This window comes from Anolis sagrei, chromosome 3, assembly GCF_037176765.1.
Source record: "Anolis sagrei isolate rAnoSag1 chromosome 3, rAnoSag1.mat, whole genome shotgun sequence".
In the NCBI taxonomy this organism is placed as follows: Eukaryota; Metazoa; Chordata; class Lepidosauria; order Squamata; family Dactyloidae; genus Anolis; species Anolis sagrei.
In genome coordinates this window covers 6,279,014-6,293,949 of record NC_090023.1, presented here as the reverse complement: position 1 = coordinate 6,293,949, position 14,936 = coordinate 6,279,014, and the positions used below count along the sequence as shown (strand labels likewise).

Sequence of the window (14,936 nt, the reverse complement as noted above, 5' to 3'; positions counted from 1 at the left end):
CTCCTTGCATTGAGATCACCGGTTTCTTGCATTGAGATCACTGGTTCCTTGCATTGGATTAACCGGTTCCTTGCATTGGGATCACTGGCTCCTTGCTGAATTGGAATCACTGGCTCCTTGCTGAAATGGAATCACTGGCTCCTTGCATTGAGATCACTGGTTCCTTGCATTTGATTAACCGGTTCCTTGCATTGGGATCACTGGCTCCTTGCTGAATTGGAATCACTGGCTCCTTGCATTGAGATCACCGGTTTCTTGCATTGAGATCACTGGTTCCTTGCATTGGATTAACCGGTTCCTTGCATTGGGATCACTGGCTCCTTGCTGAATTGGAATCACTGGCTCCTTGCATTGAGATCACCGGTTTCTTGCATTGAGATCACTGGTTCCTTGCATTGGATTAACCGGTTCCTTGCATTGGGATCACTGGCTCCTTGCTGAAATGGAATCACTGGCTCCTTGCATTGAGATCACTGGTTCCTTGCATTGGATTAACCGGTTCCTTGCATTGGGATCACTGGCTCCTTGCTGAATTGGAATCACTGGCTCCTTGCATTGAGATCACCGGTTTCTTGCATTGAGATCACTGGTTCCTTGCATTGGATTAACCGGTTCCTTGCATTGGGATCACTGGCTCCTTGCTGAATTGGAATCACTGGCTCCTTGCATTGAGATCACTGGTTCCTTGCATTGGATTAACCGGTTCCTTGCATTGGGATCACTGGCTCCTTGCTGAAATGGAATCACTGGCTCCTTGCATTGAGATCACTGGTTCCTTGCATTGGATTAACCGGTTCCTTGCATTGGGATCACTGGCTCCTTGCTGAATTGGAATCACTGGCTCCTTGCATTGAGATCACTGGTTCCTTGCATTGGATTAACCGGTTCCTTGCATTGGGATCACTGGCTCCTTGCTGAAATGGAATCACTGGCTCCTTGCATTGAGATCACTGGTTCCTTGCATTGGATTAACCGGTTCCTTGCATTGGGATCACTGGCTCCTTGCTGAATTGGAATCACTGGCTCCTTGCATTGAGATCACCGGTTTCTTGCATTGAGATCACCGGTTCCTTGCATAGGGATCACTAGTTTCTTGCATTGGGATCACTGGTTCTTTGCATTGGGATCACCGGCTCCTTACATTGGGATCACAGGTTCCTATCATTAGGATCATTGGTTTCTTGCATTGGGATCACTGGCTCCTTGCTGAATTGGGATAACCGGTTCCTTGCATAGGGATCACTGGCTCCTTGCATTGGGATCACTGGCTCCTTGCATTGGGATCACTGGTTCTTTGCATTGGGATCACTGGCTCCTTGCTGAATTGGGATAGCCAGTTCCTTGCATAGGGATCACTGGCTTCTTGCATAGGGATCACTGGCTCCTTGCTGAACTGAGATAACTGATCCTTGCACTGGGATCACTGGCTCCTTGCATAGGAATCACTGGTTCCTTGCATTGGGATCACCGGTTCCTAGCATTGGCATCACTGGTTCCTTGTTTTGGGATCACTGGCTCCTTGCTGAATTGGGATCACCGGTTCCTTGTCTTATTGGGATCACCGGTTCCTTGCACAGGGATCACTGGCTCCTTGCATTGGGATCTCTGCTTCCTTGCATTGGGATCTTTGGTTCCTTGCATTAGGATCACTGGTTCTTTATATTGGGATAACTGGTTCCTTGCATTTGGGATATCTGCTTCCTTTCATTAGGATCACAGGTTCCTTGCACTGGGATCACTGCTTCCTTGCATCTCTGGGCATAAACAGTTCTCATTGCAGTTCTTGTATCCCATGGTAGTCTTTCTAACGGGCTTTCCCCCTCCAACCCGTAGGTCATCATCTGACTCGGCCAGACCAAGGCAGAACGATGGAACAGCGGATCAATTGGAGGTGCCAGGCCAAAGGGCCCACCAGAGACATGGGCCCACGGTGGGCATCGTGGAAGGTGAAGGACGAGCCCTCGATTTATTTTCCCCTTCCCCGCTTCCAAGGGGGGGATTGCCTTGTGGGGCTGGCCCCCCGAAGCCTCGCCCTTGTTAACGCCACCCGTGCCAACTGGAGAGCCGAGCTCCGGAGGACACCCTTGGCATTGCAAAGACCTTCTACACGCCTTCTTGGAGAAAGGACTGATACGGGAGGAAATGGAGTGGATGGGGTTGGGGGGGAATAGGGGGGCCTTGAGTTGCCAAACTGGAGGAATGCTTGGCACGGGCTTTTGTTTACACGGCTGGATGGCCATCTGTTGGGAGGGTTTGGATTGGGTCTTCCTGCCTGGCCGAAGGAAGGTCAGACTGGATGGCCCTTGGGGGTCTCTTCCAACTCTATGCTTCTATGGCATGGTATATTCTCCTAGTAGCGCCAACCTGGCCAGGTAGCTTTTTTCTACAGAAGGGAAGAAGAGGAGAGGGAGCTTGGTTTTCTTTCTTTCTATGGGTGTCATCATAAATGCACACAGACCCAGATCTCACTCTTGTGTTTGGTGTGGGTTTCTTAGATTTAATGTTTGAAAGGGACCTCTGTACTTTTGATTATATATATATTTTCTATAGGTGGAATCTAGGATCCAGGTAGTATACTTTCCAAAATTCAAGTGGCCGAGGGAGGTCAGAGTGTGTCACCATAGCAAATATTGCACAAGAGGAAGCATCTCCAACTAAGTTGGAGTCTCCTTCTCTGGAGGTTTTGAAGCAGAGGCTGGATGTCCATCTGTCAGGAGTGCTTTGATTGCACTTTTCCTGGGTTAGACTGGATGGCCTTTAGGGTCTCTTCCAACTCTGATTCTAGGAAGAGCAGACCAGCTCAGAAAGTTTGGATACAGTTTGGAGTCCTATCAAGAGTCTAATCTGCTCTGAAAGTAGATTTTTAAGCAGAAGCTGGATGTCCATCTGTCGGGAGTGCTTTGATTGCGCTTTTCCGGGGTTGGACTGGATGACCTTTGGGGTCTCTTTCAACTCTGATTCTAGGAAGAGCAGACCAGCTCAGAAAGTTTGGATAGAGTTTGGAGTCCTATCAGAGTCTTATCTGCTCCGAGAGTAGATTTTTAAGCAGAGGCTGGATGTCCATCTGTCAGGAGTGCTTTGATTGCACTTTTCCTGGGTTGGACTGGATGGCCTTTGGGATATCTTCCAACTCTGATTCTAGGAAGAGCAGACCAGCTCAGAAAGTTTGGATACAGTTTGGAGTCCTATCAGAGTCCTATCTGCTCTGAGAGTAGATTTTTAAGCAGAGGCTGGACGTCCATCTGTCAGGAGTGCTTTGATTGAGCTTTTCCTGGGTTGGACTGGATGGCCTTTGGGGTGTCTTCCAACTCTGATTCTAGGAAGAGCAGACCAGCTCAGAAAGTTTGGATACAGTTTGGAGTCCTATCAGAGTCCTATCTGCTCTGAGAATAGATTTTTAAGCAGAGGTTGGATGTCCATCTGTCAGGAGTGCTTTGATTGTGCTTTTCCTGAGTACAGAAGGGCGGATTGGACAGGATGGCCTTTGGGATGTCTTCCAACTCTGATTCTAGGAAGAGCAGACCAGCTCAGAGAATTTGGATACAGTTTGGATTCCTATCAGAGTCCTATCTGCTCTGAGAGTAGATTTTTAAGCAGAGGCTGGATGTCCATCTGTCAGGAGTGCTTTGATTGTGCTTTTCCTGAGTACAGAAGGGGGTTGGACTGGATGGCCTTTGGGGTATCTTCCAACTCTGATTCAAAGTATCCACATGCTCTTGAAGACCTTCATAAGAAGGATCTGAAAGCATCAGGCCTGCTCTCTAGTTTGTCCATAGATGGACTCAAAGAACCTTAGAGTTGGGGAGGACCCCAAAGGTCATCTAGTCCATTCCTCTCTCTGCCAATGCAAGAGAGGTCAACCATTGATCTCTCTAGATTGTCTGCAAATGGACTCAAAGGACCCTAGAGTTGGGGAGGACCCCAGAGGTCATCTAGTCCAGCCCTCTCTGTGCCAATGCAAGAGAGGTCAGCCATTGATCTCTCTAGTTTGCCCATAGATGGATTCAAAGAACCCTAGACTTTTGGAAGACCCCAAAGGTCATCTAGTCCAGCCCTCTCTCTGCCAATGCAAGAGAAGTCAACCATTTATCTCTCTAGTTTGCCTGCAAATGGACTCAAAGGATCCTAGAGTTGGGGAGGACCCCAAAGGTCATCTAGTCTAGCCCTCTCTCTACCAATGCAAGAGGGGTCAGCCATTGATCTCTCTAGTTTGTCTGCAAATGGATTCAAAGCACCCTAGAGTTGGGGAGAACCCCAAAGGTCATCTAGTCCATCCCTCTCTCTACCAATGCAAGAGGGGTCAGCCATTGATCTCTCTAGTTTGCCCATAGATGGATTCAAAGAACCCTAGACTTTTGGAGGACCCCAAAGGTCATCTAGTCCAGCTCCAGCCCTCTCTGTGCCAATGCAAGAGAGGTTAACCATTGATCTCTCTAGTTTGCCCATAGATGGACTCAAAGGACCCTAGAGTTGGGGAGGACCCCAAAGGTCATCTAGTCCAGCCCTAACTCTGCCAATGCAAGAGAAGTCAACCATTGATCTCTCTAGTTTGTCTGCAAATGGACTCAAAGGACCCTAGAGTTGGGGAGGACCCCAAAGGTCATCTAGTCCAGCCCTAACTTGGCCAATGCAAGAGAGGTCAACCATTGATCTCTCTAGTTTGACTGCAAATGGACTCAAAGGACCCTAGAGTTGGGGAGGACACCAAAGGTCATCTAGTCCATCCCTCTCTCTGCCAAGGCAAGAGAGGTCAGCCATTGAGCCTCTGTTTCCAAAACCTTCAGCGAAGGCACTCCAAAGCTCATCTTCTTCCTCAAGAAACAGCAGAGCAGTATTTGGCCATATGTTCTGCACACGAGTGCCAGCTAATTAAACCACTCAGTAAACAAACTAAGGTTCTACAACGGGAGAAACTGGACAACTCTAGTCACCTCACAGGCTTTCCCTCTCCATGTTTTGCTCAATTTGGGATGGGTGAGGCAGGGCACGGACACCTTCATCCAAAAGTGTTGGGTGATTTGGCCTCCCAGATGACTTGGGTTACAAACCCCATTGTTCCTCTGTGTAGGCCATGCTGGCAATGGCTGATGGGACTTGAAATCCAGCAACCTCTGGTGGATTGTCGAAGGCTTTCATGGCTGGAATCACTGGGTTGTTGTAGGTTTTTGAGGCTATATGGCCATGTTTTAGAAGCATTCTCTCCTGAGGTTTCACCTGCATCTATGGCAAGCATCCTCAGAGGTTGTGAGAACCTCACAACCTCTGAGGATGCTTGCCATAGATGCAGGTGAAACGTCAGGAGAGAATGCTTCATGTGAGAACCTCACAACCTCTGAGGATGCTTGCCATAGATGCAGGTGAAACGTCAGGAGAGAATGCTTCATGTGAGAACCTCACAACCTCTGAGGTTGCTTGCCATAGATGCAGGTGAAACGTCAGGAGAGAATGCTTCATGTGAGAACCTCACAACCTCTGAGGATGCTTGCCATAGATGCAGGCAAAACGTCAGGAGAGAATGCTGCTAGAACATGGCCATATTGCCCGAAAAACCTACCACAACTCAACCTCTGGTGGGTCCACCATTCCCCATTTTGGTGTTAATGACGTGAAGTCCTGCAAACTTCAGATTTTGTGGGACAACACTTCCTTTGAGGATGCTTGCCATAGATGCAGGCGAAACGTCAGGAGAGAATGCTGCTAGAACATGGCCATATAGCCCGAAAGCCTACCACAACTCAACCTCTGGTGGGTCCACCATTCCCCATTTTGGTGTTAATGATGTGAAGTCCTGCAAACTTCAGATTTTGTGAGACAATGCTTCCTTTTGGCCATCTATTTGCACACCTGAGCAACCTGGATTCTACTCTATTTCCAACTTCTATTAAAACACTACATAAAGGAACGAACGGTGGCTGGTGCTATTGGGTGGGATGATGTTTAGTAACTTCCTTTAAAGTTCAGACTAGAACACAAGGGGGATATAATCCCAGGACCAAGAAAAATAGGCTGTGTAGGAAGGACTTGAAATGGTTGGCTGGCTTCTCCACTAAGAAGGAATCTGCCAACCCCACTTGCTAGGAATTAGTAGGTTGTCCATTGATAGGAATTCGGAGTATATTTGGAAGACCCACGTCTTAGCGATGAAAGAGATCAGCTTCCTAGGAAGCCTTGACACGTAGGACCACAAAGTGGGATCTCATTGGCATTTGGGAGGCGAATGATGCCAACTCTTTCCTCTCCCCACTTTGTTTACACCAAGAGCAGCCTGTAATTACAGTGGTCTTAACTCGCCCTGTCTGCGGACGGACGCAGCGTTTTTGTCTCGGTATTGTTGTTATTTTCTACATGGGGTGTTATTTATGTGGGCAAAAGCGTGGGCCTCCCTCCCTCCCACCCGGATTTTGCCCCTTTGTGTTATTTATTTATTACTGACCATTTGTCGTGTTCTGTTGGGGGTGGATTTTTGTTGTTGTTGTTGCTGTTGGACATCACTTCAAGGAGCCGTCCTCCTCGGGTGGCTTTCTCCGTCTGTTGGTTTTGGTTTCTGTATTTATTGATCAATAAAAGCAATCTGGAAAGCAGCGTGGCTGGTTTACTGTTTCTCTATGAAAGGCACATTGGTTTGAGAAGAAGCCCAACGACACTCGTCCCCAAAGAGGGAAGAGCGACTGTTGTCATTATTTTTTAATACTACCATAGAAACCCAGTGTTGGGCAACTGTTGCAGGAGTCTCTGCCTGCCTGCTTTCATCCCTCCTTTTTCTTTCTTTGCTTCCCTCCCCTCACACCTTTCCCCTTTCCTTTCCTTTTCCTTTCTTTCTTCCTTTCCTCCCTTCTTTTTCTTTCTTTCCACCTCTCTCCCTCCTTCCCTTCCATCCTTCCTTCCTTTCCTCTTCCTTTTGTTTTTCTCCTCTTTTGTCCCTTCTTTTTCTTTCTTTGCTTCCCTCCCCTCATACCTTTCCATTTTCCTTTCCCTTACTTCCTTTCCTCTTCCCTTTGTTTTTCTCCTCTTTTCTCCCTTCTTTTTTCTTTGCTTCTCTCCCTTCATACCTTTCCCCTTTCCTTTCCCTTCTTTCCTTTCCTCCCTTCTTTTTCTTTCTTTCTACCTCCCTCCTTCTCCTCCCATCCTTCTTCCCTTCCTTCCTTCCTTCCTTCCTTCCTTCCTTTCTTTCCTCTTCCCTTTGTTTTTCTCCTCTTTTTGTCCCTTCTTTGTTTCTTTGCTTCCCTCCCCTCATACCTTTCCATTTTCCCTCCCTTCCTTCCTTCCTTTCCTCTTCCCTTTGTTTTTCTCCTCTTTTCCTCCCTTCTTTTTTCTTTGCTTCTCTCCCCTCATACCTTTCCCCTTTCCTTTCCCTTCTTTCCCTCCTTTCTTTTTCTTTCTTTCTACCTCTCTCCTTCCCCTCCCTCCCTTCTTCCCTTCCTTTCCTCTTCCCTTCATTTTTCTCCTCTTTTTGTCCCTTCTTTTCTTTCTTTGCTTCCCTTCCCTCATACCTTTCCTTTCCCTCCCTTCTTTTTCTTTTTTCCACCTCCCTTCCTTCTTCCCTTCCTTTCCTCTTCCCTTTGTTTTTTCTCCTCTTTTTGTCCCTTCTTTTCTTTCTTTGCTTCCCTCCCCTCATACCTTTCCCCTTTCCTTTCCCTTCTTTCCTTCCCTCCCTTCTTTTTCTTTTTTTCTACCTCCCTCCTTCCCCTCCCTTCCTTCTTCCCTTCCTTCCTTCCTTCCTTTCCTCTTCCCTTCATTTTTCTCCTCTTTTTGTCCCTTTTTTCTTTCTTTGCTTCCCTCCCCTCATACCTTTCCACTTTCGTTTCCCTTTCTTCCTTCCCCCTTCCTTTGTCTTTCTTTCCACTTCCCTCCTTCCCTTCCTTCCATCCATCAATCCTTTCCTCTTCCCTTCATTTTTCTCTTCTTTTTCCCTTCTTTTCTTTCTTTGCTTCCCTCCCCTCATACCTTTCCCCTTTCCTTTCCCTTTCTCCCTTCCCTCCCTTCTTTGTCTTTCTTTCCACTTCCCTCCTTCCCTTCCTTCCTTCCTTCCTTCCTTCCTTCCTTCCTTCCATCCATCCATCCATCCATCCATCCTTTCCTCTTTTCTTTGTTTTTCTCCTCTTTTCTCCCTTCTTTTTCTTTATTTGCTTCCCTCCCCTCATACCTTTTCCCTTCCTTCCTTCCCTCCCTTCTTTTTTTCTTTCCACCTCCTTCCTTCCCTCCCTCCCTCCCATTCTTTCCTCTTCCCTTCAGTTTTCCCCTTTTGTCCCTTCTTTTTCTTTCTTCCCTCCCCTCATACCTTTCCACTTTCCTCTCCCTTCCCTTCCTTCTTTTTCTTTCTTTCCACCTCCCTCTTTCCTTCATTTCTTGTCCTTTCCTTTCTTTCCATCCTTTTTCTTCTTCCTTCCCTCCTTTTTCTTTCTTCATTTCTCTCATACACCTCCTCTTCCATCTTTTCTCTTCCCTTCTCTTTCTCCCTTCCTGCTTGCTCTCTTTCTTCATTTCCTTTCTCTCCCTTTTTCTCCTCTTTCCCCCTTTCTTTCTTTTTCTTTTTCTACCTCCATCCTCCTTTCCTTTCTTTTCCTTCAGTCTCTCTTCCTTCCCCTTCTCTTCTTCCTTTTCTGTTTACCTCATACTTCTCCCCTCCTATTCTTTTCCCTTCCCTCCTTTATCTCTCTTCCTTCCCTCCCTTCCCTTCCTTTCATTCTCTCTTTCTTCCCTGTTTACCTCCTACACGTCCCTTCTCCTCCCTTCCTCTTCTCTTCTATTCCTCTTCCTTCCTTCTCCTTTCCTTTCCCCCCTCCCTTATATACATTTTACCTTTATTCCACAGTAATATCAATAGAGGGCCCAACCCCACATTAAAGTGGCGTCAAACTGCATTAATTCTACAGTACAGATGCACCTCGGTTGTCTTCTTCCTTCACAATATGAAGATAAGATCCAAGTTTAAACCTGAAATACACGCAAGTTTTATATGCATCGTATACATATACTCTGAAGGTAATTTTATACACAATATCTGTAATAATTTTGGAACAACAAGGAACCACAAGGAAGTAACCGCATTCATCAGAGCCACCTATGTGGACAATTTCAGATTTCAGAGCAATTTCAGATTTGAGGGAAGCTCAACCTGCAGCAATTACATTAATCCCTGATGCGGCTTATCCCTCGCTTTCCCCTCTTATCAACTTTAATCCTCCCTGCTCTTGCATCAATCCAAAAAGGAAAAGAAATTAATTAATTATTTGGCAAGGCTGCAGAAAAGTTTATTTTTGGATTCCAGCTCCACGTATCCCCAGCCAACATGGCTGAATTCTTTATATTGGCCTTTGATGGGAGCAGATCCAGAGGGCTGGAAAAGTGTGGGCTATCCTTGAGGACTAGCAGCTTTGCCCAATTTGTTTTACAAGCCATCCATTGGCAGCTATGCGTTAATACCCATAGCTTTGCCTTTCCACCAAACCCACCATTAACTCTTTTTCTTCTTCCTCCTCCTCCTCCTCTTCTTCTACCTCTTCCTCCTTCTCTTCCTTCTCATTATTTTCTTCCTCTTCATCATCTTCCTTTTCTTCTTCTTCTTCTCTTCCTCCTCCTCTTCCTTTTTCCTCTTCTTCTTCCACCTCTTCTTCATTCTTTTCCTCTTCCACCCTATTTTTATCTTCCTCCTCTTCATCTTCCTCTTCTTTCTCCTCTTCCTCCTTTTCCTTCCTCCTCTCCCTCCTCCTCTTCTTTCTTTTTCTCCTCTTCCTCCTCCGCCTCCTCTTCATCATCTTCTTTCTCCTCTTCCTCTTCTTCCTTTTATTCTTCTCTTCTTCCTCCTCCACCTCCTCCTCCTTTTCTTCTTCTTCCTCCCTCTTTTTCTTCCTCTTCATCCTCTTCATTATCTTCTTTCTCCTCTTCCTCTTCTTCCTTTTCTTCTTCTCTTCTTCCTCCACCTCCTCTTCTTCATTTTCTTCCTCCTCCCCCTACTCTTCTTTCTTTTTCTCCTTCTCTTCCTCCTCCGCCTCCTCTTCATCATCATCTTTCTCCTCTTCCTCCTCTTCTTCTTCTCTTCTTCCTCCACCTTCTCTTCTTCATTTTCTTCCTCCTCTTCCTCTTTTTCTTCATCTTCCTCCTCTTCATCTTCATTTTCTTCCTCCTCTCCCTCCCTCCTCATCTTCCTCTTCTTCCTCTTCCTCTTCCTCCACTTGCCCTTCTTCTTCCTCCTCCCCCTACTCCTCTTCTTTCTTTTTCTCCTTCTCTTCCTCCTCCGCCTCCTCTTCATCATCTTCTTTCTCCTCTTCCTCCTCTTCTTCTCTTCTTCCTCCACCTTCTCTTCTTCATTTTCTTCCTCCTCTTCCTCTTTTTCTTCATCTTCCTCCTCTTCATCTTCATTTTCTTCCTCCTCTCCCTCCCTCCCTCATCTTCCTCTTCTTCCTCTTCCCTTTCCTCCACTTGCCCTACTTCCTCCTTCCCCTCGTCTTCTTCTTCCTCTTCGGTTTTGATCTCCTGACTGAGACACAATGTTCAGTTCTTCTCTCCCATGGGGTTTGTAAAGGAATCGCTAAGGTTAGGCAGTTTTGGGAACTGCAGTACAAAGTATCCGGAGAGCAGAAAGTGGGGAAAGGCTGATCAAAGCACACAATGGCAAAGAATGTTTCCCCGTGCAATAGGATGGCCAATATATTCAGGAAAGTGATAGGAAAAGAGGGATCCTACGTTCCAGAGTATACATCCCAAGAAACATTTCACAGAGGAAAATCTTTTCCAGAGAGATGGGCCAAAACTAACAAAATGAAGTTCAACAGTGACAAATGCAAGATACTCCACTTTGGCAGAAAAAATGAAATGCAAGGATACAGAATGGGGGACGCCTGGCTCGAGAGCAGTACGTGTGAAAAAGATCTTGGAGTCCTCGTGGACAACAAGTTAAACATGAGCCAACAATGTGATGTGGCGGCAAAAAACGCCAATGGGATTTTGGCCTGCATCAAGAGGAGCATAGTGTCTAGATCTAAGGAAGTAATGCTACCCCTCTATTCTGCTTTAGTTAGACCACATCTGGAATATTGTGTCCAATTCTGGGCACCACAATTCAAGAGAGATATTGACAAACTGGAATGTGTCCAGAGGAGGGCGACTAAAATGATCAAGGGTCTGGAGAACAAGCCCTATGAGGAGCGGCTTAGGGAACTGGGCATGTTTAGCCTGAAGAAGAGAAGGCTGAGAGGAGATATGATAGCCATGTATAAATATGTGAGAGGAAGCCACAGGGAGGAGGAGGAAGCAAGCTTGTTTTCTGCTTCCTTGGAGACTAGGACGCGGAACAATGGCTTCAAACTACAAGAGAGGAGATTCCATCTGAACATTAGGAAGAACTTCCTGACTGTGAGAGCCGTTCAGCAGTGGAACTCTCTGCCCCGGAGTGTGGTGGAGGCTCCTTTGGAAGCTTTTAAGCAGAGGCTGGATGGCCATCTGTCAGGGGTGATTTGAATGCAATATTCCTGCTTCTTGGCAGAATGGGGTTGGACTGGATGGCCCAGGAGGTCTCTTCCAACTCTTTGATTCTATGATAAGTGCCAAACTGCATCTCCCAGGATTCCATTGCATTGAGCCATGGCAGTTAGTGGTGTTACACCGCATTAATTCTACCATGTAGATGCATCCAAAGTGAAATTTGGCCCATGAGGTCTCTTCCAACTCTTTGATTCTATGATTCTATGATCAGGTTTGTAGCTTGGGTGTGATCCTGGATGGCAATTGGGGTCTCAGGCAACTCTAGGACCCTATCATTCTATCAGCAGGAAAAGAGGAAGGAGTTGTGCATTTCCTCCTTGCCTTGCGTCACCATTTCCCTGGCCGATCCAGGAGGTGAAGGGGACCTTCACGTCTTTCTTGCCGAGTGGCACTGTATATATTTAGCCTCCCTGCTTTGCTCCCTTGCCTGGCACTCGTCCCTCCTGGGCATCTCCTTCCTCATCGCCGCCTGACCAACGCTGTCTCCAAAGTGACCTTGAGAAGGAGAGGAAAGCCAAGGCTTCGGGTGGAAATCTTCTATATGCAGGAAGGCAAAGCTCATCAGTCAACATGAGACCTAGAGTATGCACATACCTTTGCAACACTCCTGTGTTTGGTGTGTAGCATTGGAAGAGACCCCAAAGACTATCCAGTCCATCCTCATTCTCCTAGGCAGGAACACACCATGAAAGCCATCCCGACAGATGGCCATCCTGTTTCTGTAACTCATCAAAGCCCTCCCAATAGATGGTCTCTGTAACTCATACTATACCCCATACTATTCCATGCTATATATACTGTATGTGTGTACATGTGTGTGTGTGTGAATATATCTTAGCCTTTCATCTTATTTGATAGCTTGCCCACCAGCATTTCAAAGGTGCAAAATGGCAAAAAGGCTTGAATGAGACCATTCCTTGTATATTTTGCCAACAGGCTGACTTTGACTTATTGTAAACCTATGCCAGGTATGGGCAAACCCAGGCCCAGGGCCAGATCCGACCCCTTGGGCTCTTTTCTCGGGCCCTCCTCTCTCTCACCATCCTATCCTTCCTTTCTTCTCTTTTTCCTTCCTGCTTCTCTCTCTTCCTTCCTTCCTTACCTCCCTCCTTCTCCCTCCCTCATTCCCTTCCACGCTTTCGTCCTTCCTTCTCTCATGCCTTCCTTCTTTCCTTCCATCCATCCATCCATCCATCCATCCATCCATCCTTCTCTTCCTCTTCTTCTTCCTTCTCTTTTTCCCTTCTCCTTTCCTTCCTTCTTTTCCCTTTTGTCTTTCCTGCCTTCTCCCTCCTTCTTTCTCCTTCCCTTCCACCTCTTCGTCCTTCCTTCTTTCTCTCTCTCTCTCTTCCTCCTTCCTTCCATCTTCCCTTCGACCCTTTCTTTCCTTCCTTCTCTCTTTCCTTCCTCCTTAACTCCTCTTTCTCCTTCCATCCTTCCTTTCCACCCTTTCTTCCTTCCCTTTCTTCCCTCTCTCCCCTTTTTCCTTCCTTCCCTCCATTTTGTCTATCCTTATTTCTCTTTCCTTTATCCTTCCCATCCTTCCATCAATCCTTTTCTTCTTCCCTTTCTTCCTTACCTCATTCTCATTCCTCCTTCTTTGCCTTCCATCCATTCTTCCTTCCCTTTTGTTTTTCCTTCCTTCCTTCTTTCTCCCTTCCTTCCCCCTTTCCCTCTCCCTCCCTTTCATCCTTCTTTCCTTCCCTTTCTTTCCTCTTTCCCTTCCATCCATCCATCCTTCTCTTCCTCCCTTTCTTCCTTCCCTCTTTTTCCTTCCTCCTTCTTTTCCTTCCTTCCATCCTTTCCTTCTACCCTTCCTTCCCTTTTGTTTTTCCTTCCTTCCCTCTTTCCTCCCTCTCTCCCTCTTTCCCCTTCCTGTTTCGTCCTTCCTTGATTCCTTCCTTCCTTCTCTCTTTCTTTCCTCTTTCCCTTCCTTCCATCCATCCTTCTCTTCCTCCTTTCCTTCCTTCCTCCCTTCCTTCCTCCTTCCCTCCCGTCTCTTTTCCTTCCTCCTTCTTTTCCTTCCTTACACCTTTTCCTTCTACCCTTCCTTCCTTCCCTTTTGTCTTCCCTTCCTTCCCTCTTTCTTCCCTCTCTCCCTCCTTCCCTTTTCCCCCTTCCTCTGTTTCGTCCTTCCTTGATTCCTTCCTTCTCTCTTTCCTTCTTCTTTCCCTTCCTTCCATCACCAGGAAGCAAGTTTGTTTGTTTGTTTGTTTTAAATGGAAATCAATAACAATTTCAGATCACAGTGTCTTTCTTCCCTCTGTTTATCCTTCCTCCTTCTTTTTCTTCCTTCCATCCTTTCCTTCCTTCCTTCCTAGAGTTAGAAGAGACCCCCAAAGCTCATCTAGTCTCTTTCCTTTCTCCTTCCCATCCTTCCATCAATCCTTTTCTTCCTCCCTTTCTTCCTTCCCTCTCTTTTTTTTTTTGCTGCAGATCTGGACACAATGATTATCCTCCTGTTCCCAACATTTTGTATCCTACCCAAGGTAAGGTAAAGAAAGAATTACCTTTGGACAAACGTGTTGTTTGTGTCCAGCTTTCTAGGCCGTCCTGGATTTTTAAATAGAAATCTAGGTCAGTCCCAAAGGGAATAAAGGATGAGGACTCTCTCTCCCTCTTGCCATCTTGTTTATTTAGAAGCAAAAATTAGCTTTCACTGAGTTAACTTTTTAGCAAGGCCAGCTGTGAAATTCAGGACACAGAATCCTGGTTTAAAGCTCTACAACTCCCTTTTAAGGCGGGGAGAAAGAAGAGCTGATAGGTGGAAAGGCATCTAGAGAAGTGAAGTGAATCTACACCAGGCATGGGCCAACTTGGGCCCTCCAGGTGTTTTGGACTTCAACTCCCACAATGCCTAACAGCCGGTAGGCTGTTAGGCATTGTGGGAGTTGAAGTCCAAAACACCTGGAGGGCCCAAGTTGGCCCATGCCTCATCTACACTGTAGAATTAACGCAGTTTGACACTGTCTTAACTCCCATGGCTTGACGAAGCAGACGAAGCAATAGATTACATCCTCAGCTGCTGCAAGAAGATCGTGCAGACGGAGTACAAGCAGAGGCACAACACCCTTGCTCAGATGAATCATTGGAACTTGTGCCACAAAGACCATCCGCCTGCAACAAAGAACTGGTGGGATCACAAGCCCGAAAAAATTACAGAGAATGAACATGTCAAGCTACTGTAGGACTTCTGAATTCAGACAGACAAGAGTTTTGGAGCACAATACTTCTGACCTCACAATTGTGTTAAAAAACAAAGTATGGATTAGGTTCTTGTGGGTTTTTTCGGGCTGAGGAAGCTTGCCATAGATGCAGGCGAAACGTCAGGAGAAATGCCTCTAGAACATGGCTCTATAGCCCGAAAAAACCCACAAGAACATAGTGATTCCAGCCATGAAAGCCTTCGACAATACAAAGTATGGATTGTCGTTGTTGCAATCCCAGGATTGAAG

General features: G+C 46.5%; 1 protein-coding gene across 1 annotated transcript in view; it reads left to right on the top strand.

Moving 5' to 3' along the window:
* Positions 1 to 5,200, top strand: part of RELT (RELT TNF receptor) — a 67,378-nt gene extending 62,178 nt beyond the window's left edge. The window contains exon 11 of the mRNA XM_060771263.2: positions 1,834 to 5,200. Within this exon, the coding sequence (XP_060627246.2) occupies positions 1,834 to 1,845 (12 nt within the window). The 3' untranslated portion in view covers positions 1,846 to 5,200. The remainder of the gene's footprint in view (positions 1 to 1,833) is intronic.
* The last annotated feature ends 9,736 nt before the right edge of the window (positions 5,201 to 14,936 follow it).